Raw genomic sequence first — 27,223 nt, 5'->3', positions numbered from 1 at the left:
CTTATAGTGACCTTATTATTAAGAGTCACTTTCCACTCTATCAGATAATGAATACAGTTTTCATCATATGTCCGTTCCTTTTTCCATAAGTGGAAAGGGACGAACCGCAGTCGGTCTATTTGTGGCTCACGTAGTGGAGTGTCCAGGTACTCATCATATGAGCAGCCATGGGGGCTATAAATGGGTAGCGTGGGTGTTCGACAGAAGTTACCTAGAGTGGGGGCATACAGAGGGGTTCTGTTGCATAAACCGAAAGGCTGAGATTCTGTGGGAATATCCGCAGGGAGGGGGACTGTAGCTCATTGCCTCAAAGCAATAAGTGCTGCTGAGAAATCTAATTAATGCTCTCATATGTTAGTCCTTCATTCATAACGATCATGCAGGGAAAATTGCATCTAACAAGCTGAGTAGAATCATGAGCAGAGACAGATACTGTGTATCCCCAGCCAGTACTCCAGAGCACTAGCTGACTTGCTTATCATAAAATAGCCTATCCCAGGCAAGTCAGTGTCTTTAGTCGATGATAGATAGACGATACGTGATTTTCATATTAACAGATTGCGTGGATCTGCCAGGCACACACCAATACAGTTGAGTGGTTTACATCGAATATTCGAGAGATCATATAACACAAATACGCGTATTGTAAGTAATTATACAAGTAATAACACCAATAAAAGTGCGAATGTAAATTTTGCGGATCAGTAATGTTCCGGGACTAAACTATATATATACTAGCGTATCTTGGCTTTCATTGAAACCAGAAGGAAAGAGTGTCTGGTTGTCAGACTGATATAGCTGCTGACTGTAGAGCTGAAATGGACTGAGAAGGTTGGAGTTGTGTTGGCGGTACTGCCGATGATTCCTGAGCCTCCCAAGAGTCCCGTGCAGGATCGTACATACTGCTGCTCCTGGCCTTACTAGTAGTGCCTCCGCCTTCCGCACTCTGCGCTTCCAGGTTCTCATTAGCCATGACGTGCGGCTCTGGTAGCTGTTATTTCTCGGCTCTTGGGAAAACTCATGGCTTATGAATGAAACTTCTCTGAAGGGAGAGTGAAAGGAACAGCTTGCGACGATGCGCTCTTTCCTGACCTACGTATGGTTAAACCTGCGTTGCGCAAACCAGGTTCCCTTTTACCGCATCCGGGAGTCGATCATCTTGAGCACATCATTGTCTTCTTTGTTCACGGTGGCAGTGTCACTGTGAAATCTTCATAAAAGGTGACGTGTTGAAGAAAAGATAGCGCTATAGTTGCATTGTATATTGACTCGTTCTTGCCCTGCATCCAGTACGAAACGGGATCTGGCGAAATCCTATGATCATGTTTACGGAAATGAAACGACAAAAGACATCATTCTACATGTTTGAACTGACCCAGATCATGGAGTAGTAGGGTTAATGGTGTAACCATTAACTCTCCTCCATTCCTTCCTTCCTTTCGACTTTGTATGACTTATTTCGAACTGGCAGCATACACCGCTCTAAGCAAGAGTATCAGGACACAGAAAAGAGTCAAGACCCGTACAATGGTTTAGCGCATTGTTACGCAAGATGTAACTGAGCAATAGAATAACTCGCTCTATGATATATTCAGGTACTGTACAAATAGACATTAACACGTGAAAACCAATGCCCGTAACGCCACGCTCGCATAGCCAAAACAACCCGAGAAACAATGAAGAACAATATTATGGCGCGATTGGCTTCTTTGGAGACTTGACATTCAGTACTTGTCTCATCCGCCGCAGCTTTGCCCACCATTCGCGGTCGCTAGCCTTTTTGGCCTCACTGTTTGCTTCGTCAGCCGTCAGACCATCCGCGGAGGGGGTTTCGGAAACGGCACGGCTATCGACAGACACCGTGGATCGAATATGTCGGCGGTGCTTCACTTTGAGCGCTTGAGCCAAGAGTTCCCATCCACTGCGTAGCTCTGCTGACTTCTCAGATGACTTTCCGGTACCGCTTTGAGCCTTGCCGCTGACCCATGGGCAGTATTCCATGTGCTCAGTAGCAACATCAAGTGCGTCGTAAACAGACGTATCGCCGCTGTCCTTCGGTTTGTACATCCAGAGTCCCAAGCGCCGGAAGCAGGCACCACAGCCTGCCAAGCCTGCTGCACCATCTGCGACGGAGTCCCACCCAAAGAAGGCGAGTGCAAAAGCCGTCCTATTAATCGCGATTTCCTGCGTAGGCGGACTTTGAACAGAAGCCAATTGGTTTTCATCGACGCGTTGAGGAGTTTGAGGTATAGTTATCTCAGTATGTTCCTCAATCCTCTCGAAATCATCAGGAAGTATCTTGATTATGGTCTCGAGGTCAAACGGCTCAGGGGTCTGAATAGTTTCCGGAGATGGTAACTGGTCGGCCATCTTAGCGATATTCAAATAGCGTGTCCGGAGACCAGAGATTGCTGTATCAGGGTTGGATAAGGCCAAACGATGGATTGTAGCTATCAGGCAAGTCAGTGGGGAGTATTGCAGTTTGTATCGTGAGGACAAACCATCGCAACCCTTGTTTCGCCATGGACAATTCTCGCCATGGCCTTGAACTAGGAGACTAGCATATTCTTCAACGAGTTTGGCGCCTATACCGCAATTAGTTCAATATCTTGACCATGAATACAAGACTCTATAACACGGTTACAACTTACGAACTTCCTTCCTCTCTTGCACTTTCTCGCTGTCGTACCCATCTAGTTCATCGAGCTCATCTGGTAGTTTGACGACAACGGAACCGCCACACCCTCCGACGCATGCCACTCGCGACACATCTGAACAGATCCACCCGCGCTTAGCCCACTCCAATTCGTTTATAGCTGATGGTTTTGGTGACCATCGATCAACCCGGCGAAATGTCTCCAGTCTTTCAAGGAAACGCTCGCGGTCCCAAGGGACGTAACTCGGCCGCGAGGAGGACACTGACGAATCTCGAGAGCTTGAACGAGCAACCCTCAAGACCGTTTTTCGCACAGATGCAAGATCAGTTCCATCCTGACGATCACTCAAGCGAGCCTTTTTCGCTGCCAAGTCCGCGGAAATTCGTTCGTTTGTTGTTGCTGTTGCTGTAGTTGCCGCGGGGGTGGGTTTGGTGGAGGATTCGGCATTCGAAGGTTTCGTCAATGATTCCAGAACTCGATGAAACTTGCGCTTCTTGGTTTCCACAGCATACGACATATTCTTAGACGTACGCGAGACGTCCTTCGTGGGTAAACAGAGAATAAACTTGAAGCTGTTGTGTCGGTTGGCGATCCCATTCTAAGAGATGATCGGAGCTGACGGCGCTAAACCTGGATAGGCACTTATCTACTTAAGGTGTACTGCCTCAGGACAACAACCTGATATAGAGTAACTGTGCTGTGGCAGAATTTTCGACTCATTCTCTGCTGCATTCAATTCTCTTTATATATTGTATGTACGACAGTGGTGGTTAGTTCCCACCGATAACCTTTGATATGGTACTCCGGATGTAGTTGAAGGACTTGATGGTTCGATTCAGACATTTTTCCTATAGTTAAGGCACATCGTCGGATAGAGCCCCTTTGCTGAACCAATTCGCTCAAGCTGTGTATGTTGAACTACAATCACAGCTACAGGATTGTAGAATGTATGTATTATGCAAACCATGAAATATCGATGTTCATTAGGGTATGCGAAATTGTCGGAAACTCGCTGAATGTCAACAGACGATGAAATCATGCCACCATGATTGGGTCGCGCCCCTCGGGGTCTCGGCCTCTCGTCTGTCCGCTACTTCCCGCAATTTATTTGTCTTACAAGATCAAAGCAATTTCTCCAAACATCAATTGCTGCCATATCCCACATTATGGCTTCCTTGGGGAGCTCCGTGTCCTTCATGCGGAGTTTTACTCCTCGGCTGTCCAAGGAAATCTTCACCTGCCGTCAATGTCTAGGGCGAAGCCAGAATTATGCGACGAAATCCGCTTTCCGAAAGAATTTCGCTGTGTCGCCCTTTCCTCAGAATACCAGCAAGCTCAACTCGCCTGCTTCATTCTCAAGAACGAAAAACGCAATTTCCAACATCTTCAGAAGATCGGCCTCAGGTTCCGCAATAGCGAATGCTGTCGAGGAGGGTGCTTCCAATGCGAAGTCTAGCTTTCCTAAAGTCAGCGACAAGACAGTGGCATACTGGTTGCTAGGCAGTGCAGCTAGCGTTTTTGGTATTGTGGTTTTTGGTGGCCTCACCAGATTGACAGAATCTGGGTGCGCCTTCCCCCAAAGAAGTATCCTAATAATAATATAATACTGACAACCAACTGGTATAGCCTGAGCATCACAGAATGGCGCCCCGTTACCGGATCTCTTCCCCCTATGAATGCAGAAGACTGGGAGTCAGAGTTCGCAAAGTATCGCGCATCTCCTGAATTTCAATTGTTGAACCCGCACATGACCCTTTCTGAATTTAAGTCGATCTACTACATGGAATGGATTCACCGTCTTTGGGGTCGGTTTGTTGGTCTGTCGTTCGTTCTTCCGGCTCTCTATTTCGTAGCTCGCAAGAAGGTTAGCAAGCCGATGGCATTGCGGCTTGGTGGTATCGCTGGCTTGATTGGTTTCCAAGGGTTTATCGGTTGGTGGATGGTCAAGTCCGGACTCAAGGATGATCTCTTTGCACCAGGCAGCCACCCCCGGGTGAGCCAGTACCGTTTGACGGCGCACCTTGGAGCCGCATTCGTCTGCTACGTTGCGATGCTTTGGAACGGTCTTGCTATACTCCGCTCTCACCGCCTGCTGGCTGATCCTGAGGCTGGCACCAAGTTGCTGGACACGCTCCGTGACCCCAAACTCAAGATCTTCCGTCGCTCGGTTGCCGGTTTGGCTGCTCTTGTCTTCGTGACGGCCATGTCTGGTGCTCTGGTTGCTGGTCTGGATGCTGGCCTCATCTACAATGAGTTCCCCACTATGGGCACAGGACTGGCTCCGCCCAAGTCGGAGCTCTTCGACGAAAGGTATTCACGCCATGAGGACAGGTCTGACCTGTGGTGGCGAAACATGCTTGAAAATCCGTCTCTTGTTCAACTGGATCATCGTATCTTGGCTATGACTACCTTCACTACCATTATGGCTTTGTGGGCATACACTCGTCGGTCCCCTACCATGAAGCGACTCCTCCCACCTGCTGCTAAGAAGGGTGTGCACGGAGTTGTTGCATTTGCGTTCTGCCAGGTTGGCCTTGGTATCTCAACATTGCTCTATCTTGTTCCCACTCCTCTTGCGTCTGCCCATCAAGCTGGAAGCTTGTTCCTTCTGACTTGGGTTCTGGTTCTGGGAAGCCGGGTCTGGCACCCGTCGAGGACTGCCAAGCTACTGCAGATGGCAGTCAAGGCCCGTGGCCAGGCAGTGTCCAGTGCAGCTGCTCATGGTCCTCGGAAGCTTTGAGTGTGTTTTCACACCACTGAAAAATGGGGCAGGTCATTACTGGCCTAGCTAGCCTGTTTGAAACACCATGCTATACTAACGAATGTTGGATCATTCTTGAATGTGTTATACTCTCTACTTTTATATTGTACAATAGGAAAACTTGCATTTTATCTTGAACAGGCTGGTCTATATGTATTCCGGTTAATAACATCACTTATCCTTGCAACAAGATCGCCCATTAGCTGTCGCATGGAGCCTGACTGACATTAAATATCAAGCAACAAAGGAATCTGCAGAGCGGCTAGGAGCCTTAGCTAGGGCCTGTTATTTTGCATTGTTTGCTTGATGGCAGTGGTACCTGACTCACCTATCGTCACGTGCAGCTCTCCGAAGAAAAACCTCCGTAGTTATCGCGAGTGGAATGACAAGCTATTGTTGTCGGTTTCGCGACTCTCATTTTTGCGGCAAGAAGACCAAGGCTAACTGCGGCAATTTTCCATACGGCCCTTTTGCGGTTTTTTCTTGATCACCGAAGCCATTCCGAGACGCCTTCTCCGAGCCGCACCAGCCGAATTTATTCCAACTCTTTCACCCCACCATTGCCCGCGGGGCTCAAAGACATTATGGTGCACTCAACGCCAGTACCAAGCAGTGGCTTCCAAGCTCTGATCCTCTGTGGTCCCGGCGAGAGCTTGAATACAATTTCCTCCAATCCGGAAGAAAATCCAAAATGTCTAATTCCCATAGCAGTACGTGTTGGCGAATCTCAGAGCCGACTCCAGTAGCAAGTCACTAACATCAATTGATGTTCAGCTAAGGCCAATGGTGTACTACCCGCTAGATTGGTGCAAGCGCGCAGGAATAACTGGTGAGTAATGGCTACACGCCTCCTTCAGGGTGTTGTGTGCTGCGGTTTAGGGATAATTTCTAACTGTTCAGATATCGTACTGATTACACCTCCCTCCGCTCTCACTCCTCTTAAGGCCGCTCTACAACAAAACCCTTATCTTACATCGCTCCCTTCGCCCTCACCTACCGTTATAGCCCCGAAGGATCTCAAGATGACGACAGGAACAGCGGAACTCCTCCGACTACCAGAGGTACAAGCTTGTATTCGATCTAATTTCTTGCTCCTAAGCTGCGATCTACTATGCGATATCCCCGGCGAACATTTACTCGAGGCATGGTTAGTCTCACAAGGTGAATTGGGCCCAGCTTCCCAAGGTGGCTTGTCCGTGTTCTATCCCGCAAAAGGCATTAAGGACGAGGTCAAGAAAGAGCCGACAGACTTCATGGCAATCACCTCTCTCGAGCAAGATGAGGTCCCCGCCCTCTCGCGATATAAACTCTCAAAACTGGTTTTATCGATGCCGATGGATACATTGAAAGAGCGGATAGAGGAAGATAAGAGCTTCTTACTCCGTCATACTTTAGTTGAGAAGCATGCCTCGGTCAAAATGCTAACCAGCTATCGTGATGCACACTTATACATTCTGCCTAAGTGGATCCAATCGCTTGCCCAGTACCAGGAGCGGTTTGAATCCGTGAGTGAAGACTTGATCGGATACTGGGCGAAAGCGGAGTGGCAGCGCGGGCTGAGTGAAAAGCTCGGGATTAATAAGATATTGGGCGGGCAGAATGAGAATCAAGAAGATCACGGAAGCAATGACGGCGATTTGTTGGAGGAAGAAATCGATCTTCGTGGCATGACCACTACCCACGCCCAGGGTTCCGAGGCCCAGTCTACAAAATCCACTCTCAATGACCAGTCTTCGGTGGAAGTGCCATCGATCCTAGCATACATGACCAAATCGTCTGAGCAACTCGTTCGACGCGTTGACAGTTCCGCTTTGGTGTTAGCGATGTCACTGCGTCTCGCCAAGCTCGATTCTGTTGAAGACGTTGGCCGTGTTGCTGCTTCGCCATTCAGCCATGCCTCGAAGATTGCTACCCCTGAAGGAATTGCATCTAAATCTATTGTCACAAAAGGCGACTGCTTACTAGGATCCAACGTGACGGTAAAACACCCAGTCTTTCATTTTTTGAACGGTTCAACTAACGCCTTGAAAGGTGGAAGAAAAATGTGTTATAAAAGAATCGTGCATTTCGCCTAATGCAAAGATTTGCAGCGGCGCTCGCTTGACAAGGTGGGCATTCTAAACTCTACCTACATCCTAACGCTGCATAATCTCTAATCTAAATTAGATGTGTGATTATGGACAACGCGGTCATCGGACCAAAGTGTGTGCTCACAGGATGCATCGGTAAGTCAGCCACAATTCAGAAACACAAAGTATGTTAGTTCGTGAACTAATAATGTTACAGTGGGTAGATACAGTCAAGTCGGACGAGAGTCCGTTCTTAAGGTGCGTACGAACTATACCCAAAAGTTGGATCGACTACTAACCGAATTTCCCAGGACTGTGAGGTCCAAGATGGCGTTGTGGTTGAGGAAGAGACCGACGCCAAGAATGAACAATTCATGAGCTTCGAGGGTCTTGATGAGGACGACGAAGATGATGATATGGATGTCGAGGACGACCAAGATAATGATGACGAGGCTGTTTTCTAGATGAATACGATACCAAAAATAAATACCAGCGTCTTAGACATCTTAGAGTTAGGATTTATTGCTCTTATTCAGTCCTCTTCACTACCTTCAAGCCATTTGCCGATCAAGCCTTCCATCTTCACCAGATCCTTCCCTCTAAACATAATTCCCGGTTAACGCTCGCCGGTCTATGAGGTAATAAGAGCCTACTAGCTGCTCTGAGAGTGATATCTAGCCGGTCGTACGCTGCAATTCCAGCCCTGCTACCTCCACTGGAGCTCTAAACAGGTTGATACATATCCATCCGCTCTCAGATTGTGCTGCGTGGGAAATCCACAGAGTTTAAGTGACAGGAAAACCTGCTCTCCACATCTATCCTCATATGGGCTGAGAAATACCAAGAATGAGTAAAAGTATTATATAATGCAAGTTTCAATCGTATGATATGTTTTAACACCATCCCCCGGAAATTTTCTAGCTTAAAGAACCGTACTGACCTCAACTATTCAAATTATGTTTACTGCACGGCGGCAAGGAGCGGAAATCTCAATTACGCAGCTTGGATATCAAACAGGACTAGCAGAGTGATTACCCTATTGAATGGGTCTGCGTTATGTTTCGAATGTTCAAGACGTCTCTCCAGGCCCGACATGGAAAACAAACGCTGATTCGTGAAGAGATGTACAAACAGATAAACAACAAGTTACATGGCTTATCAGGAACGGGATATTGCTGTTAATATGAAACAAACAAACGCTTAATACCACAGGATAAGGTCAGGAAGAGTAAGTGTAGTAGTCCAGTGTAATAGGGCATAGGATAAAGGTATCCCGGATTATCACAATAACCAACCATTTCTAAGTCCAGTTATAATAGCCATTTTGGCACATTGTGATCATCAGGTTGTCCTTAACTCGTCAAGATCAGTAACTGTAGACCACAGTCAAAAGCAACAATCCTGGAGTGAGGAATAAGCGAGATTGGGGTATGCTAACGTTTTTATGCCGAGTTGTCAGCCCATGGTGAATCCATTCTTTATTGACTATCGTTTCAACTTGATACCCAATCACAAACGAGAGTATCTTCCTGGCTGCTTCCGACAGTAAGCCTGGGCTTTAGTCTGCTGCCCCAAGGCTTTCGATTTAGTCGTAGTCGTATCATCATCAGCCTCCTTCGTAGTTCCAACTTTTCTGCCACTGAACTTGTTCAAGTGTCGTGCTTCATGTCCTCGTTGGACTTGCCGGAGATCCCGACTGTGCAAACTACCTTGACTCAAAGGGTCATTCAAAGGACTCCAACTATCAGTCTCTTCCTCCTCGAACTGGTCTTTCTCCGGCAGATACTCCGTGGCGTCATCATCAAGAATAGAATCTACGTCCCATACATCCTCATTGCATCGTTTCTTACGGTCTGATCTGAGGGTCAGTATAACAGATCTTCTTACTCTAGCCACAAGCAAGATTTAACGCACTTTCGGAACCACTAACCTCCTCTGCAGAAACCTCCTGGTCAGGATCTGCTTTGTTAGGCACAAGTGAGGACTTCGAAGGCGTTCTCTGAGTTTTCTTCGGAGTTTTATTCTTAGTCGGACGACCTTTCTTGGATTTTCTGGTATTCCTAGAGCCTTTCTTCTTCTTAGGCGAACTGCTCTTCTTCTTCGTTTTCAAGATTTCCTCAGCAGCAGCATCTAGATTGTCCTGGCTAGTGGGACCAGTGTGAATATTGCCGTTGACGTGGTGAGTGCGAAAATAACCACGAGCAATTGTGCACGGGTTGCAAGTCTGCCAGCCGCAGGTCAGACAGCGAGACATTCCGGAAGAATTGCGCTTGTTGCAAATGTCACATTTCGCCGTATGGGTGGCTAACTCCTCGAACTCACATAGTATTACTTCCTTCCCCATTACAGGCATAGGAAACTGGAGCATGTCGCCCGGCTCATTGGTGGTCTCTGGGACGGTTGTCTCTTCAGGGGGACTCTGCTCGCGAGGATCACCAAAATCCATAATAGTGTCCTCACGGGCACTTTCTGGTCTGGATACTATCTTAGGGTTCTCAACTGTGACAGGTTCCAGCTCAGAATTCCTCATGTTGTGTAGGATCGCTGCATGCTCTATCACCGTGCGATCTGGCCGTGGACACAACAAGAAAGACGGGGAGGGATCCCGATGACGCTCATAGGACTCAACAATTTCAGTATCGGGCACTAAGATGTGATGCTGCTCAGGACGAGGACTGTTCACGACGCGAGGCGTCACAGTGACTCTCCAGCCTAAGGGAATGGGGTCTCCGAAACGCCAATTCACATACTCGTTTGGAAAGCGAGGCGCAGGTCTATGAAGATACTGGCCCTCGATAGTGGTGAAGTGTCTACCGCCGGGGCTCAACTCTGTCTGTCCGAACAAGCTTTCATGAAGGGAGAAAGAATCTATTGCTCCATTAGGGTCTGTGCTCTGCCTCTATCAAATTGTCAGAATGTTACAGTCATGAGAGTACCAACCGCTGTTGTTGAAGAATGACATACCAAACAAGCTGGGCCAACAGCAGGTCTTATAGGTTGGGGGTGGAATAAATGCTGGCTGGTCTGATGATACTGGTTTGTCTGAGGAGGGGGGAGATAGCGGAGTTGTCTGAAAAGGTCATTGTTGTCACCCGTCTCGTCTCTATCCATCATGCTGATAAATGTATCAGAGACAGCTGCCTAATCACACGTCGTCAGCCCCGTCAAGAAGCCTCAGAAGGTCAAAACAAATAAGGGATAAAGATAAAATTACCTGAGACACAGGAAGTACAACTAGTGGAGCAACACAGATGAACAAACTAGGATTTACAACTTTGTAAGCACAATTACATATAGGATCTGTAGATACTTGATGTATTGGGAAAAAAAAAGAAGATGTAGAGATTGATGCTAAGAGAGATACTGAAGTGTAAAGATTGAGCAGAAATGTTTTGCATCAGATGAAAGACCCCGTGAGTTCTTGTATGCTCTGGTTGCTGGCAATTCACTCTGAGTGACGTCTTATCTTTTCACGCACTTGGTCGTTTCCCATCTCGACATACAATACTCCTATGAAAGCACAGTCACAATTGATTCTACAGTATACAGATCGCTGTATGATATGAAACAAAGTATGTAGTGGTTTGAGTGCTGGTATCTGATCATGGCTATATGTACCTCTGTCCAGATGTCCTTGATTATCCTTTTCTGAATGGGTCAATGAAGGGTAGGGGTGGCTATGATGTCACTGGGCATCTGAGAAAATTCACTGTAATATAACAAAGGATAAGAACAAAAGACGTGTTGGAGCCTATGAACGATTAAGCTAAACTGCTTCCTGATATCGGTGGATGATTCTCGTATGAACCGGGATGGAGATAAGAACAAGTTTTTGAAGAGTTTAAAATGTATTATATTTTGAGAGTTAGAAGAATTGATATGTGATGTTTGTAGTTTCTTATGATTATTTGATCTTCACCTTCTTTGCTTGTTGGAAGATGGCAGAAGTCGACTTGACGATTGTTATAGAGTATAGTGGTTTGGCTGAACAAGAACACACTCAGAAGGCATGGGTCTATCTGCAAAGGGTTTACTTGGAGAGCAGTGAAGAATTGTGATCACGCGGGTTTGTATGTTTTGAGTGGTGTAAGAGTAGTCCGAATGCTCCGATATGTCTCAATCTACTGGGAAGCAAATGAGGACCAGAATGTGTCCAATGTACGTCTTGTGTTGAACTACAAGAGAAGTGAAACGCTCAAGTTACTCATACTCTTCTTTCTATTCTGAGGTATTGGTTATCCTCTTCTTGTGCATCCCTTCATTGACATTGAATTAAACGTGCAGAACAAAAAGTCGTCAACAAACCATCATCCCATGTAGCTCATAAATCTATTTGTGGGCTAAACATGACATGGAATGTTAGTACTCTTTCAATTAGAAGTAGCATTTTAATGGAGCAAAGACTTACGAATTCCTTCCTCCGGCTGGGGCTCAATACCAACCACCTCGGCGGCGGTCTTGGTCTCGGCTGCCGTCTTGTCTTCCTTCATGAAGGGGAAAGCAAGGACTTCCTTGATACTATAGTTGTCGGTGAGGAACATGACCAAACGGTCGATACCCATACCCCAACCACCAGTGGGGGGCAGACCATATTCCAAGCTAGTACAGAAGTTCTCGTCGATGAGCTGAGCCTCGTCGTCACCCTGGTCCTTCTGGCGGGCCTGTTCCTCGAAACGGAGACGCTGATCGAAGGGGTCGTTCAACTCAGTGTAGGCGTTGACGATCTCCTTCTTGCATACGAAGGCCTCAAAACGCTCGCAAAGACCCACGTTCTGGCGGTGATACTTGGCAAGAGGCGACATCATCTGGGGGTGGCCGGTAATGAAGGTTGGGTTGACGCAGGTCTCCTCGATGAACTCGCCGACCAGTTTATCAAGCATACGAGCGTTAGTCAATGGGGGAGAGCACTCAACGCCGGTCTTCTTCAGCACCTTCTTGAGGAATTCGCCCGTCTCAGCGGTGTGCAGCTGGTCACCTGACGGGAACTTCTCACCAGTGGCCTCCTCAAGGGCTGGGATCATCTCCACGCGGCGCCAGGGGGCCTTCCAGTTGACGTTGTATTCCTCGCCAGACTGGGTATGGAAAACGGTCTCGTAACCGCCGGTGACGTGCTTCACCAGGCCGGAGACCAGCTCTTCAGTCAGGTTCATGACATCGTAGACATCGGCGTAAGCCCAGTAGAACTCGCAAGTCGTGAATTCGGGGTTGTGGGTAAGGTCAATGCCTTCGTTACGGAATTGACGACCCATTTCATACACACGCTCAAGGCCTCCAACGATGAGCATCTTCAGGTACAACTCGGGAGCCACACGCATGAACAGGTTCATGTCGAGGTCGTTGTGGTGAGTGACGAAGGGCTTGGCGGTCGCACCACCGGCGATGGCATTCATCATGGGGGTTTCGACCTCGACGAAGTCGCGGGTGTCAAAGAAGTTGCGGATATATGAGACAATCTTGGAGCGGGTGACGAAGACATTGCGCGAACGGTCGTTCATGATCAAGTCAAGGTAACGTTGACGGAAGCGCTGCTCCTTGTCCTGGAAACCATAGTGCTCGGAGGGGATAGCGTGCAAGCAAGGAGCCAAAAGCACGATCTCAGAAGCGAAGATAGACAGCTCACCATCGGGGCGGTTCTTGGGGTTACTGCGACCAGGGAAGCCGACAATACCAACAACATCACCTCTCCGGAGATGCTCATGCTGAGCCTCGAAGGACACATCGCCGGCAGCGTTCTGAGCTTGGCACACTACTTGCACCTTCACACCCTCTGCGCGGATGTCGTAGAAAATCAACTTGGCGCCGGAGGAACGCTTGGTGTAGATTCTACCAGCGATACGAACAGTCTTGTCGGGCAGCTGGTCACCCTTTCCGAGATGCTCGTAGTCCTTGAGGAACTGGCGCAAGTCATCGGTGACTTGGAACTTGTGAGGGTAGGGGTCGGGTTGCTTGGTCTCGCGCAACTTGTTGATTCTCTTGCTGCGGATTTCGAAGTATTGCTAAAGAGAAGTTAAAAAGCTCAGGGTTAGCGGTCGACGAATTCGGCGTGTCACTACACAGTCATTCATATAGCAGGAGCAAAAAACCTACGTTGGGAGTCAAGTTGGCCTCGTCCTCTTCAGCAGAGGTCTTCTTCGCGGGCTTGGGAGGGGCAGCAGCCTCCTTCTCCTTCTTCTTGGCTTCCTTCTCACGGAGCTTCTGGCGGCGCTTCAATTCGGACTTAGAAACCTTCTCGCCAGTGACTTCGTCGAGCAAGAGGTTGGCCATGGAGGCCTCAGCCTCCTTAACTGCATTGGGTTCCGACATGGTAGATTAAATGGCCTGTCGCTCTGAGATCTTCCAACGGAGAAGAGTGAGGATAAAAGAGACGGCGGAGGTTCGGTGGGTGAGCCAAAGAATTTTGGGCGGGAGTCACAACTTTTTTTCATTGGGTCATTAACTACCCCACGTTAAGAATCAATGACATCCTCCAATTCCTATGAGTCATAATATTCTTTACACCTGGACTTCTTATAAAATACTCTTAGTATACATATATAATTGACGGCTTTCTACCTGAACTGTCTCCTGAAACTAAAGCCATCATCTCGTAGTCATTTATGATGACCATATTGACTCGAGGGCTTAGGGCTTAGGGCACCCAGGTGGGGTTTCCTTTGCCCCTCCATAGATAGAGGGGAAACGCAAGATATCTCTAAAAGGAGAATACTGTCGCAAAGAAGGGACAGAAAAGTAAAAAAGAGGAATCAAAATAAATATCACTATTACTTGGCATTGAATCTCTGGTATGAGTGCTTTTACTGTTTTATTCAAAATGTAGTCGTGACCTGAAATATATTGTAATTATTTATATAGTCTATATTAAGCGGGACATACAACTACTACCTAGTATCAGGTTTTTGTATGTCTTTGACAATGCTTGCATTGTATAGGGAAGTCAAACAAGCATAGGTAGGATGGCATGCTTGAAGAAATATTTCAATAGGCTCTACTGGTTTAGTTGTTGATACATAGGCCTAGCTTCAACATGGCTACAGGTGCATCTCAGTTAACAAAGCGACTTCAAACACTATTTGTAGTATTGGAGGCAATAAATCTCACAGAATAGTAGTTAGTAGCATTGGATAAGTTTGTGTAAATGTTTATTGGATAATGTCTACAGAATCTAAGAAGACCTGAATAAAAGGAGATACTGAAAGCAGTGGACTGAAGCAGAAACAAGATACAAAGCCTAAGACAAGTTGATGGTACAAAGCCTACTATCCTAGGACCTCAGATGGCTCTTGTAAAGCTTATAATTCCATGATTCCATGATCTTCAATGTAGAGTATATCTACGTTCCCCTGGTGACTTACTCCTTCTGCCTTCACCTGACCCCTTGTGTTGTATGAAACATTCACTTTACCTGGTTGACCCCCTCCTTTGTTATTTCTCACTTCTCATGTCTACTTACACCTGGCTATCCCCTGCTTATCGAGTGTTACTCTCGTCACCACCTTATCTTGATCTCTCAGCACGAGAAAGTAGCCTTAGGGACGTCGAAGATGTCGCAGCTGGGAACTCCTAGCTACTCTACGACAGACAGTATATCAGCATCCCTCTACTTGTGGATATACAAGCTAACAAATTCATTAGCTATCCTTCAGGACTCTCCATCCAAAATGAGGTCATTAGAGAATAAGGCGATCCAGGTGATCGCACGGGACATGAAGGCTCTGGTCCGGAAGATACAAGATCTCCGCCATATTGGCATAGAGGATAACCGGATTGCTCTACCCAAGATCTGTGTGATAGGAGACCAAAGTACGGGCAAGAGTTCACTCATAGAAGGAATGTCTGAGATAAAGGTTCCCAGAAGCGCTGGTACTTGTACTAGGTGTCCAATGGAAATAAATCTCTCTGAGAGCGAGCCCGGCCAGCCTTGGGCATGTCAGATCTATCTATCACGAAGGTATATGTACGATGGATCGCGAAAGTTTAGAACTCCCAGAAAAGCTCAGCCACTTGGTCCATGGATCGAACAAGATCAGGAGGATGAACACTTCATCACCCTGTCCGACAAGGACCAAGTTCAGGAAGCCATTAAGTGGGCCCAACTTGCGATTCTGAATCCAGGACAGTCTTCCAGAGAATATATTCCAGGAGAGAATGCAGGAACCAATACGCATTCCCAAGTCAAGTTCTCGCCTAACATTGTGCGTCTTGACATCTCAGCACCTGACTTTCCCAATTTATCTTTCTATGATCTCCCTGGCGTCATTAGCCAGGCCGAGTTGGACGAAGAGAGATACCTTATCTCGCTCATTGAGAACCTAGTCAAGGAGTACATCTCACAGCAAAACTGTATCGTTTTATTGACTTTGCCCATGACAGATGACGCCACAAACTCCAGCGCAGCACGCATCATGCGAAACGTGCGCGGTGCTCACCAACGCACCTTAGGTGTACTGACAAAGCCTGATAGAATACAGGCAGGCGAATCATATTCACAATGGGTAGATATCTTAGAGGGCTACAAATTCAAACTTGGACATGGCTACTACATTGTTCGCAATAACCCGGACCCATCGATCGAACATTCCCAAGCCCGAGAAGAGGAGGACGACTTCTTTGCTTCACATCCTTGGACGGCTGAAGAGCTATCACCCTACCAAGATAGGTTTGGAACGCGCCGCCTTCAAACATCGCTTTCAAGTCTTCTTCTAGAGCAGATACAGGGTTGCCTTCCTGGGATAATTGAACAAATTGACACTAAGGCCACTCGTATCAATGAAGAGCTTAAAGAGATCCCGGATCCACCTTCTGCAAATGTTCTATACATCTTATGCAGGCTTCTTTATGATCTGGGAGACAGAATTCGCGCTAATTTTGAAGGGGGTTCTTCAAAATACCCTTTGCTGAAGATCTGGGGGCATATAGCGCAGGACTTTAGAGCGGCATTGATCCGAACACGCCCAACAGTGTCGCTTTTGTCACAGTCGGATCGAATATCTTTTCCAATACAACCCGACGGAGATTCGGACTGTGAAATGACATCAGCACCACGATCAGTGAAGCGCAAGTCGCCCAGTGCCCCTCCAGATCCGCAGGTGCCGAAACCGGGACCTTCTGGATACTTTACCAATCACTTCAATCAGTTCGTCCAACCTGCTCGAATTTTTACCTGGGAAAACATCCGTGAAATTAATGAGGACTCATGCCGTGCTGGAATTCCCGACCAAGCAGATCCAAAGGCCCTCGAGATGCTCCGGCAGCTGAGTGTCCAGCATTGGGATGGGCCAATGCTAGTTTTTCTCAAGGCGACGCATAATCTAGTCAAAGAAATGCTACTGAAGCAGCTCAGGGAAGTATTTTCTCAGTACTATCAGACGACTCTGTTCAGGGAATTGAAAAAGATTATCGAGAAATACCTTGGAGAACTTCAGGAGAAGCATACAAAATACGCTGTTGATAATTACAATATCGAATATCACAAACCGTTTACTATGGCTACAGCACAGCTTGAACATGCCACCAGGGATGCGCATCACTTTCTAAGTACTCGGCGCCACCTGGCTAGAGCCGATTTATACCTCGAACTTCAGGGAAAGTGTCCAGAAAATGACACGAGAAAGGCAGCCGAGCTCAAGAAGCTGACAACAGCTGAACTTGGACCGGACAAGTTTTTCCAAGAAGTAAAGATGATGGCGGTAAGCTTGTTGTCACTCTTAACACTCTGCACAGACGTTGACTTCATAGACCACTCGGGGTTACTATGAGGTAGCCTGTTCACGATTCGTCGATTCCACCTGTCAGGGTATTCATACCAGGCTTTTTTCAAAGTGCCGAGAGGAACTCATCTCAGTTATCGAAAAAGAGCTACATATTTCAGATACAGATGGTATGTCACTGGAACGATGCCAAGAGCTCATGGCTCCAGACCTTGAGCGCCAGCGTCGACGCCAATACCTAATCAAGGAAAAGAAAAAGATCACACAAGCGCAAGAGTGGCTCTCGGCGATCAAAAAAGAGGAAGACGATGAAAAGTTCACGGTACCTTTGGTCTTCAGATCCCAAACTCCGGAAAAGCCTCCCAGAGGCATATAGTTGAACATACACTAGGCCATTAATCTGGTAGGACACCTGATTCGTAGCTTTTTTTGTGTATCCTGCTTCTTGTATGCTTGGAAAAGACTGCTGAGAAGGTTTTTGTGAAATATGTGCGGTTGCCCGTTCGTTCGAATCGAACGATGTAGTTTAGTTGAATACACGACTGGAGATATAGCTGGATCACGATCGAGGTGAAAATACAGCGGGAGTAACTTGATAGGGCTGCAGTGTCGCATAATACAGTCGCATATGCTAATGGAGATGAGGGTTCTTTGTGCAGACGCCTTGCTCTATGGTCGCTTATCATCCTTGTGAGTCAATGTATTTACCTAGATCAATTTCTCTCACGTTGGAATGATAGCAAGCCTATGTACTGACACTTTCTCAAACACACCCACACCTGCTGAGGCTTACCAGGGATTATCCGAATGTCACTGGCTTACTGTAGTGGTGAGGGAAACCCTCACTGGTTCAATTTCGGCAGTACATTCACCACTATATTCACGAAAGAGCTTAAGACCAGTTATTACCTACTCTCCTCAACACTGCAGAGCTGCAGATCACAATTGGAGTATACACTTTGACTAATCAAACACAGAACTAGGTAATAATGTCCTAAAAAGGAATGAAGCTATCCAGCGGACGAAAGCGGTGAATTTTACTGCCAAGTTATTTATGGAATATCCGCTTTTAGGCTCTCTTTCTCCTGACGGGACCCCGTACATCATTAGTATTCAGGCCCAAGAAAGTTCCGGCCCTGAGAAACCTTTCTACTGTATCCTTATCCTTACTCACCTCCCTTTTTGCATGTTCAGTATCACTTGCTATCCTCACAGCCTTCTACATTGCGACATCACCAAACTTACCTTTTGATACCCACTACATCCCCCACCCCACCTGTTGTTTTCCCAATGCTTCAAGTACCAATGCGGGAACATACCAACGTGGCCTCCACCAAGGCTATTATCTTAGTATGTACTGCAGAAAGCCGGTCGCCAAATGGCTGTAATTGACATGACTTACTGCTAGGTCGGTGGTCCATCCAGAGGAACCCGTTTCAGGCCTCTGTCCCTCGATGTGCCCAAGGTTAGTGGCCCCTCCGTTGATCTCCCATGACCCCTGAATAATCTCCGAGCATGTGCTAACGAGTGATGTGATCTACCATTAGCCTCTTTTCGAAGTTGCCGGACATCCTATCATCTATCACGGCCTCAAAGCCCTCGCCAAAATCCCCGATATCCGAGATGTGTACCTAGTCGGCTACTACGATGAAACAGTCTTTCGCGACTTCATCAAAGACTCCGCCAAGGAGTTCCCCCAATTCCGCATTCAATATCTGCGAGAATACACATCTCTAGGTACCGCTGGCGGTCTCTACCACTTCCGTGATGCCATCCTCAAGGGCAAACCGGAGCGCATCTTCGTACTTAATGCCGACGTCTGTTGCTCTTTCCCGCTTGGGGAGATGCTGAGGCTGTTTGAGGAGAAGGATGCAGAGGCTGTCATTCTTGGAACCAGGGTGAACAATGATGCCGCCACCAACTTCGGATGTATAGTTTCCGATTCGCATACCAAGCGAGTGCTTCACTATGTCGAGAAACCCGAATCGCATATCTCCAACCTGATTAACTGCGGTGTATATCTATTTGCGACTGAGTGCATTTTCCCTTCCATCCGCAGTGCCATCAAACGCCGCACCACCAGGCCCCGTCTGGTATCCTACCCATCCTCTGAGAATCTAGAATCGTCATTCATCGCTGCCGAGGAAGACACGGAGAAGAGCGAAGTCCTCCGCCTGGAGCAGGACATTTTGTCAGACCTTGCCGACAGCAACCGCTTTTTCGTCCACGAAACGAAAGACTTCTGGCGCCAGATTAAGACTGCCGGCTCAGCCGTCCCTGCCAACGCTCTCTACCTCCAGAAGGCCTTCCAGGCCCAATCCGACGAACTTACCCCTCCTTCCGCGACCATTGTTCCCCCAGTCTTCATCCACCCCTCCGCAACAGTGGATCCCACAGCGAAGCTGGGACCCAATGTTTCGATTGGTCCCCGTGCGATTGTGGGTGCGGGAGCCCGTGTCAAGGACTCGATTGTGCTCGAGGATGCTGAGATCAAGCATGACGCTTGTGTGATGCACTCGATCATAGGATGGAGCAGCCGTGTCGGTGCCTGGGCCCGTGTCGAGGGTACCCCTATTGCGAATGGAACGCATTCCACCAGCATCGTGAAGCACGGCGTCAAGGTACAGAGCATCACCATCCTGGGTAAGGAATGCGCCGTTGGTGACGAAGTACGGGTGCAAAACTGTGTATGCCTGCCGTACAAGGAACTCAAGCGTGTAAGTGCCTCTTCTATCTGTGAAATATTCTCTTAACGCAACTGACCACATATACAGGATGTCGCCAACGAGGTCATTATGTAAACTTACATGGAATCGGGTAACGTTGGGTGGTCTCGTGAACATACATTGTGGTCCATACTTTTCCTCCTATATCTTGAATTTAATATAATTTCCTACATTAGCCTGACTCGTTATGAACTATACCTCTGGCAAGCCATGGACTTTGTTTGCCCTCATTAGTATTGACTACGTGGTTCATATGGTCAAGCCCAATACTGTGCTCTAGACTACGGCTGCTTCTCCGAGAAAAGAAATATTTAGAGAAATAGTACAATGATTATCCAATCCGGCATGATTCATGACCACTAAGGTTGATAAAAAGGACATCTTCAACATAAATAATACACCTATTACGCCCTGACAAAAAAACAAGTATAAGCCCTTCACTGCAAGATCGTAACACATCAGATCGAGTTGAGTATAATCGACACATACTATGTCGGTCGTAAGCAGACAGCCCCAATACTGTACAATTCCAGTGATTGCCCAGATACATCTGGATAAGGGTGTAAACCGCAAGAGCTCATCTATAAGCCGCAGGATCATAATGCGTCTGTTCCGATGGATGGCCGTACCCATCATGTCCATAAGTGCTGAATCGGACACGGGGACGAGTAGGCGTCGGTTGATAATAATCCTGCGCCTCACCACCATGATGCTGCTCAAGATTGGAACTGGCGCCATATACAGGCGGGGGCATCGTCTGACCGGAATAATTACCCGGAGCAGGGATATCACTGTAGACTTCATCCGGGTGATTATTCGAGCGAAAAGCGGGATGTTGTTCATCGAGTCCACCATAAGGGCCCATGCCTCCCGACAAAGCACTGCTGCTGCGATCGTGCATCTTGTAATCGTTCAAGGCCGCGTTGCTGGCCATGGGGTCGTACTCGCCCAGACGAGTCTGGCGTCTGCGTACGATAACATCGAGGGCGATAGCGGCGATATAAGAAATGTTTGCCAGGACAGTAAAGGCGAACAATGCCTTGTATATCCGGCAAACGGTGATACCGGTAGAAGTAGCCCAGTATGTGGCATTGCAGGTGGTCAGGATCGTTTGGGACATGCTCCAACTCAAGAGGCCGAGGGAAATGAGCCAGAGAAGGAGACAGATCGTATTCGATAGGAGTGATAGCGCGGTGAGAGGCCATAGCAGCAGTGGGTTATGGTAGTTAGGACGTAGTTGAGAAGGGAAAGGATAACGGCGATTAGTAGCTAGAATGTGCTTATATTAGTTACATCTCTTGAGGCTGTGGGTTGCCATGCGAGACTTACAACCAGGAATGCCCAAGGAAGTTTGAAGCCACCTTGATGGAGGTTGTAGATGAAGACGGCTAGAATGATGCCGACGACCAGAGTAGAGATAAAGCCCACAGCGCGGATGGCATGAAATGGTATTGCAGGGTACGCCGATGGTTTCACGGATGTGGGTTTGGATCGCATGTTGATATCTGTTCAAGTCGGGGTGGTGATGCAAGAAGTAATCGATCGAAATTAATTAATTCTTTGGCTCGTGTGGGGGATAATACGTATGGATGTTGATATGATAAACAAAAACGGAGATCCACTTGTCGTCAATCAGTGCCACCGCACGTGAGGGATGGTGGTTGAATAGATTTTTGATATTCCTTGAACCCGCAAGAAGGAATATTAATGGGAGTAAAGAAGAAAGTGAAAATGCAAATCAACAAGGGAGAAAAACAGAAAATGCCCAACGAGCGAAAGGCTGTGGGTTGTTGATCCGGACAGGCGTCGCAATGCAAAGCCTCGTCTGTGGCCGATCTTTTGGCTCCACTGCGGGTGTTGCTAAAGAAAGAAGCCAACCACAAGGTTGGAGTCCACTAGTGGCATAGTCAAATACGATGACGACTGTTGCTGAGGTGGTTTTTGCCCCTAGTCATTCAAACGGTCTTTCAAAAACAAGTACCGATATGACCGTTCTGAGGAATGTGCCAGCTTGGGCTGAGTTTTCTGGATCAAATGCAAACATGCGAATCCTGAACTGAACAATCGCCATTGTCCTCTCTACTCCAGGCCCACGATCACATGACATCTCAGGAACCTCTTAGGCATCCCATTGCGGTCCAACTGCCACACTGTGGTCAAACAGAGCAAACTTCTTCCCCGCCTGCCCAGCCGTCGGTATTTGGAGACGATTATTCATCTCTTTTGAAGTTGATGAAAATGATGCCATCCAGTCTTTTGTTTAGTTATGTCACACTCGTACTAAACTAACTAGTTATTCATTAGTCAATGGTCTAGTATCAGATGCTGACCAATCCAGTCAGGCTCGTCAATATCAATTAGTACAAAAGCTCTCGTGTCTCCACGGTATCTCTGACATTGTCACATTGGTGTCAATGATCTATACTTCATCATGAGAATTATGTTCTTCTTTCTATAACATCAACACATCAATCAATGGCATCCCTCCTAACTAATACCCTTCCCTGGCATGATGGCGAGATACGAATGCGCAATTTGTTTCATATTCCTCCTCTTAGTAACCCCACAGTGCCTGCTCTAAGTTATGGGGCAACTTATATGCTCTTAAACTCGCCTTTGCTTGCTATTGGTGCCGTTGATCGACAGGGCCGACCTTGGACAACGCTTTGGGGTGGTGAAGTAGGCTTCGCCAAGCCAACTTCCCAATCGAAGATTGAGGTTAAGACTCCTGTTGACATCAGACATGACCCTCTAGCAGATATACTGCTACATGACAACTCAGGGGAGTCCGGGCAGTTGGTTTCCGGCTTAGTTGTCGATCTAGCAACCCGCAAAAGAGCAAAGCTTTTTGGGAGGAAAATCAGTGGATCGATACAACTGGGCGAAAAGAGCCAGGCTGACTCCAGCGGGGTAGGGATTGCGCAATTACTTGTGCAAATAGAAGCAAGTCTTGGTAAGGATTGAAACTAGAAGACTATAGCCATGAGGTGCTTACAACTGCAGGCAATTGCCCCAAGTATATAAATATTAGAAACATTACTCCAACTCTGCCTACTCCAAGGCTCATCTCCGAGTCCGCTCAACTTCCTTCTAGTGCTTTGAAGCTCCTTGGCCGTGCAGACACGCTGTTCATATCCTCACGACATGGAGATGTGGATATGGATACCAACATCCGTGGCGGACCTGCAGGCTTTGTCCGTGTTATATCCAATGAACCCAATGGAGCCGTATTTGCTTACCCAGAATATTCCGGGAATCGCCTGTACCAAACCTTAGGCAATCTTCAAACAACGCCTTTAGCGGGTTTTGTCTTTCCGGATTTTGAAACAGGAAATGCGTTATACCTCACCGGACAAACTGAGATCTTCGTGGGGAAAGAGGCCGCCGCTCTCCTTCCACGATCAAACCTGGCCGTGAGAGTGACTGTCACCGCAGCGCGGTACGTAGAGAAATCATTAGCATTTCGAGGCGTTGCAGGAGCAAAATCTCCATACAATCCAAGTGTACGATATTTAGCCACAGAAAAGGCTAGCCCTGCTGCTATAGGAGATGAAAAGTCATCTGTCACAGCTATGTTGGTAAAGAAGGAATTACTTACCCCGACAATATGCCGGTTCCGTTTCCAAATCTCAGATCCGTCGAAGATTGGGCCATGGGTGCCTGGGCAATATGCTACCCTTTCATTCCAAGAAGAGTTGGACATGGGGTATAGCCACATGAAAGATGACGATCCATCGAGTATCAACGATGACTATGTCCGAACTTTCACAATCTCATCATATCCAGTACATAACCGCTCTACAGAGTTTGAGATAACTGCTCGGAGGCACGGTAATGTAACCAATTACCTTTTCAGAACCAACGAGCGAGCGGGTTTGGAGGTACCTTTGAAAGGCTTTGGTGGTGACTTCTATTTGAAAGTACCAAGCGAGCATGACAAACTTCCTTTTATCGCCGGGGGTATCGGAATTACGCCACTTCTCGCACAACTCCCAGGTATTGGTATCTGTCACTTACGTTTACTATGGTCTATTTCCATTCGCGACCTCGGTCTGGTTTTGGATACGTTCAATCGATTCCCTCAACTACCCCACGTCACAAGCCTTTTCATAACTGGGCCTGAGCCACAGGATGAGAAGACTACTGAACAACTGGCGACATTAGACGCATCTGAAGCACGAGTTGAACGTCGCCGAATGGAAGCCAAAGATCTAGATTTGTCCTTGGCAGATGTGTGGTACTTCTGTGGTGGTCCTTCCTTGAAGAGTTCAGTGTTGAATTGGCTTGTCGGGAAAGACATAGTATATGAAGATTTCAATTATTGATAGCTATAGTGAAATTTTGTTGAAGGATCTCGCATTTCCGTATATCTTAGGGCACATACATACCGGATCTTCTACACCCGTGACAGCTCGAAGGCTTTCCCTTTTCGTTTCAGTGCCCACCCCTCGACACCTTTTGTAGACCTGGGCACGCCTGAGCGTCCTGAGCTGATCACTGAGTAGAGGGTGAGCAGAGGGACTTGTAGCCTGAGTACGCTAACCTCAACAAAACACACCATGCTAGCCTGAGTTGCACTAAGTCTATTTTTTTTTCCTGTAGCGCTTTTGACCGTCATTGGCTTTTTGTCCACTCAAAGATATTAGCATCAAACCTCTAGGCAGACAATTCCTGGTTAACCTACTGAGAGCATGTGTTTCACTTGGAACGAATTCAGGGTCGACGGTGCTCAAGCAACAACCCTCCTCAATAGATGAACTAAATCAATCGAATTACTAAAATCCCTCAGTGCTTGAATCTCACCTGACTTGGTTCCGCTTGCAAAGATAGTTAGTACCTGTCCTACTTTTCCAGGTTACCTACCCTGTTATCTGTTTTGTCAGACTCTGGCTGAATTGACTGGCTCAAACTCAATTCATTCTTGAGCACTGTTTCTGCCGCCTCAGTCAGGTGTTCAACCGCGATCTATAACTTAACATTCAACCACTACCACGAGGTTACACCCTTCAACTCCACTACTATTTGTTGGGAGAATTAGCTCCCCATCATCTACTCTGATATATTTAATATTTTGCTACAATAGTATTAATCTAAAACCCTCTGCTCTTAGCCCCACCTTCCCCCCAACCAGATACATATTATCCAACACTTGACCTACTGCTGCGAGATTTCCATCACTAAGCCACCACAAGAACGAAAACGAGCTATGACATCCCGATTCTATCCCCTACAGCCTATAAGCCAGGATATCTACTTGTATCAACCTTCAAATACCCATCCCAATCCCAACCTGACGGACTCTCCTGGGCCCTGATAACACTCTGTACGTGGCTCGGAGGCGCAACACCCCAGCGCATCCAAAAATACATCAATGGCTATCGATCCCTCTACCCCGACTCGGCCATTCTACTTATCACTACACGCATACTGGAAATTAGTGCTCTTCCATTCAGTGTTCTCCACGCGCGATTAGGCCCCGCCCGCGACGTGATTCGGCAATTGAACAGCTCCACAGCAGAGGGAAATCCTCCTTCTATTCTCTTGCACATCTTCTCTCATGGCTGGTGTAACACTGCTCTCCAGCTAGCGATATCACTATGCACGGATTCGAACCACCCTTCCTTCGAGATCGGAAAATATCTCGGCGTTGTTATCTTCGATTGCTGTCCCGGAGATACATCCTTTGACCGGGCTTATCAGGCTGCAGCGCTTTCTCTTCCGAGCTCCTTGCCAGGCCAAATGGTAGGAAAATTGCTACTGTACCCTGCTATTGGTCTTATCAATGGCCTTCAGATGACTGGATGGATGAGCTCTGTGCGGGACATGCGGAAACAGCTGAATGATCCTCAAGTTTTTGGGGCCTCGGCTGCTAGGTTATACTTGTATTCTACAGCTGATCGAATGGTTAGGTGGGAGGATGTTGAGTCTCATCAGAGGGAGGCTAAATCTCTCCTGGGATGTGCGGTGGAGGGTATTGAATTTCCGGATAGTCCGCACTGTGCCTTGGTGAGGGATCATGCTGATCAATATTGGGCGGAGATAAAGACATTTTGGACGGAAAGGAGAAACAAGGAGCCTAATATGATCAACTCTGTACTGAGCGAGCGCCTTCGCAGCCGACTTTAATGCGGGGGGAAGATCGCTTCAAGCGTATTATCGCAGATTCTTCTTACTATATCGCGCAGGGTTAGAACTAGAAGTCATACGCAAACATCTTCTGGTGGGTGAAGTCGAAAGTTCATGAATGATAAAAGTCTCAAGAAGTATATCATTCTAAGACGTCAATTACTGATTATCCGGTTCGTTGTCGGTTGCAGTGTTGTGTACTGTATGTACGACCTCTGTTACGTCTCGTGGCTCTGATTCATATCGAACCCTTTGATAAAGATGCGCAAGATTGAGACCTGCGAAGCTACACATTACCACCCAGATGACCTGGAGTGAGTTAACTGGTGCTTGTCAGATCTCAGTTGCCTCAGACGAGCCAGTTGGTAGTCTCTTCAGTAACTCGCCCAAGGTGACAAAGTTCATTGCTTGATCTTGTAACTGACTGGTAGCCTCTTTCGACACTGCGGCAGAGAGATGCTTTGGGAGTTGATTGACAATAATAGCACTGCAAATTGTAACCCCAGTTGTCTGCCAAATTGACCTGAGCAATAAGGCTAATGTAGCGGCCATGCTAACTTCGCGCTGTGGGACGAATGAGTAGTTTGAATGTGTTTTCCTATTGCTTGATCTGGACTTCTGTCCTTCCCTAAAGACCATTTTCTCGGATACACTACAGGTGAGGCCCTGTTCAGTACAAAGTTTTAGACTATGGTGTTCATCAATAAATATCCATCTTTTAACCCCACCAGTGACCGCAAACCATTTCGAGTACGGTTTAATTAGCTTCTTGTCTACCGGTCAAACAAAATCAAGAATATTGAATGGGGTCTAAAAGATAGATAGATATATGTATGTATGTATGTATATACTACCAGTACGTCATGTGGTGCCTTCAATCCCATTGTGACCATGGACCATACCTGAATAGAATTTCGACCTCCGCACCGAACCACCAAAACGCGTTATCGGCTGCTGCCTCCGCATAACCTCACCGAACAACCAGCATTATAACAACTCCAGACCCCATTGCAATTCACTCTCTTTTCCTCCTGCGCCCGACACTACCCACACAAAACCAAAACCCATCTCCCCAAACGAAGACTCCAAAGCGCCAGGAACCCGGGCCTGACCCCGCGCCCCTCGTCAGCTCAAACCCTCCCCTCGAACCGAAGTGCAATACCAACAACCAAAATGT

General features: G+C 47.3%; 9 protein-coding genes across 9 annotated transcripts; 5 read left to right on the top strand and 4 right to left on the bottom strand.

The window, feature by feature from the left end:
- Positions 1-1,689: 1,689 nt before the first annotated feature.
- Positions 1,690-3,174, bottom strand: ANOM_009666 (uncharacterized protein; the record flags this gene model as incomplete). The annotated part of the gene is made up of 3 exons (XM_015554922.1): positions 1,690-2,450; positions 2,502-2,585; positions 2,652-3,174. 3 exons carry the CDS (start codon positions 3,172-3,174, stop codon positions 1,690-1,692), a joined length of 1,368 nt encoding a protein of 455 aa, XP_015403456.1.
- A 620-nt stretch (positions 3,175-3,794) lies between these two features.
- On the top strand, positions 3,795-5,397 carry cox15 (cytochrome c oxidase assembly protein cox15; the record flags this gene model as incomplete). The annotated part of the gene is made up of 2 exons (XM_015554921.1): positions 3,795-4,221; positions 4,284-5,397. The coding sequence occupies exons 1-2, from the start codon at positions 3,824-3,826 to the stop codon at positions 5,395-5,397; spliced, it is 1,512 nt and encodes a 503-aa protein (XP_015403459.1). The 5' UTR covers positions 3,795-3,823.
- A 605-nt stretch (positions 5,398-6,002) lies between these two features.
- ANOM_009664 (translation initiation factor eIF2B subunit gamma) lies at positions 6,003-7,951 on the top strand (the record flags this gene model as incomplete). Its single annotated transcript, XM_015554920.1, has 7 exons — positions 6,003-6,128; positions 6,193-6,247; positions 6,319-7,397; positions 7,450-7,526; positions 7,585-7,643; positions 7,705-7,745; positions 7,799-7,951. The coding sequence occupies 7 exons, from the start codon at positions 6,003-6,005 to the stop codon at positions 7,949-7,951; spliced, it is 1,590 nt and encodes a 529-aa protein (XP_015403458.1).
- A 1,045-nt stretch (positions 7,952-8,996) lies between these two features.
- On the bottom strand, positions 8,997-10,601 carry ANOM_009663 (uncharacterized protein; the record flags this gene model as incomplete). The annotated part of the gene is made up of 3 exons (XM_015554919.1): positions 8,997-9,340; positions 9,402-10,386; positions 10,452-10,601. The coding sequence occupies 3 exons, from the start codon at positions 10,599-10,601 to the stop codon at positions 8,997-8,999; spliced, it is 1,479 nt and encodes a 492-aa protein (XP_015403455.1).
- Positions 10,602-11,875: 1,274 nt separating this feature from the next.
- ANOM_009662 (lysine--tRNA ligase KRS1) lies at positions 11,876-13,790 on the bottom strand (the record flags this gene model as incomplete). The annotated part of the gene is made up of 2 exons (XM_015554918.1): positions 11,876-13,483; positions 13,575-13,790. 2 exons carry the CDS (start codon positions 13,788-13,790, stop codon positions 11,876-11,878), a joined length of 1,824 nt encoding a protein of 607 aa, XP_015403457.1.
- A 1,238-nt stretch (positions 13,791-15,028) lies between these two features.
- ANOM_009661 (putative dynamin GTPase) lies at positions 15,029-17,570 on the top strand (the record flags this gene model as incomplete). Its single annotated transcript, XM_015554917.1, has 3 exons — positions 15,029-15,068; positions 15,120-17,173; positions 17,223-17,570. 3 exons carry the CDS (start codon positions 15,029-15,031, stop codon positions 17,568-17,570), a joined length of 2,442 nt encoding a protein of 813 aa, XP_015403454.1.
- Positions 17,571-18,462: 892 nt separating this feature from the next.
- Positions 18,463-20,215, top strand: ANOM_009660 (mannose-1-phosphate guanylyltransferase). Its single transcript, XM_015554916.1, has 4 exons — positions 18,463-18,544; positions 18,603-18,659; positions 18,742-19,911; positions 19,969-20,215. Exons 1-4 carry the CDS (start codon positions 18,485-18,487, stop codon positions 19,993-19,995), a joined length of 1,314 nt encoding a protein of 437 aa, XP_015403453.1. The 5' UTR covers positions 18,463-18,484; the 3' UTR covers positions 19,996-20,215.
- A 282-nt stretch (positions 20,216-20,497) lies between these two features.
- On the bottom strand, positions 20,498-21,417 carry ANOM_009659 (uncharacterized protein; the record flags this gene model as incomplete). The annotated part of the gene is made up of 2 exons (XM_015554915.1): positions 20,498-21,199; positions 21,250-21,417. The coding sequence occupies 2 exons, from the start codon at positions 21,415-21,417 to the stop codon at positions 20,498-20,500; spliced, it is 870 nt and encodes a 289-aa protein (XP_015403461.1).
- A 978-nt stretch (positions 21,418-22,395) lies between these two features.
- ANOM_009658 (putative oxidoreductase, FAD-binding) lies at positions 22,396-26,046 on the top strand (the record flags this gene model as incomplete). Its single annotated transcript, XM_015554914.1, has 5 exons — positions 22,396-22,873; positions 22,924-23,359; positions 23,423-24,157; positions 24,296-24,421; positions 25,113-26,046. 5 exons carry the CDS (start codon positions 22,396-22,398, stop codon positions 26,044-26,046), a joined length of 2,709 nt encoding a protein of 902 aa, XP_015403462.1.
- Between the last annotated feature and the right edge of the window lie 1,177 nt (positions 26,047-27,223).

Source organism: Aspergillus nomiae, assembly GCF_001204775.2.
Source record: "Aspergillus nomiae NRRL 13137 chromosome Unknown contig00337, whole genome shotgun sequence".
Lineage (NCBI taxonomy): Eukaryota > Fungi > Ascomycota > Eurotiomycetes > Eurotiales > Aspergillaceae > Aspergillus > Aspergillus nomiae.
The sequence above is the reverse complement of the archived record's forward strand: the minus strand, read 5'-3'. Positions and strand labels throughout refer to the sequence as shown.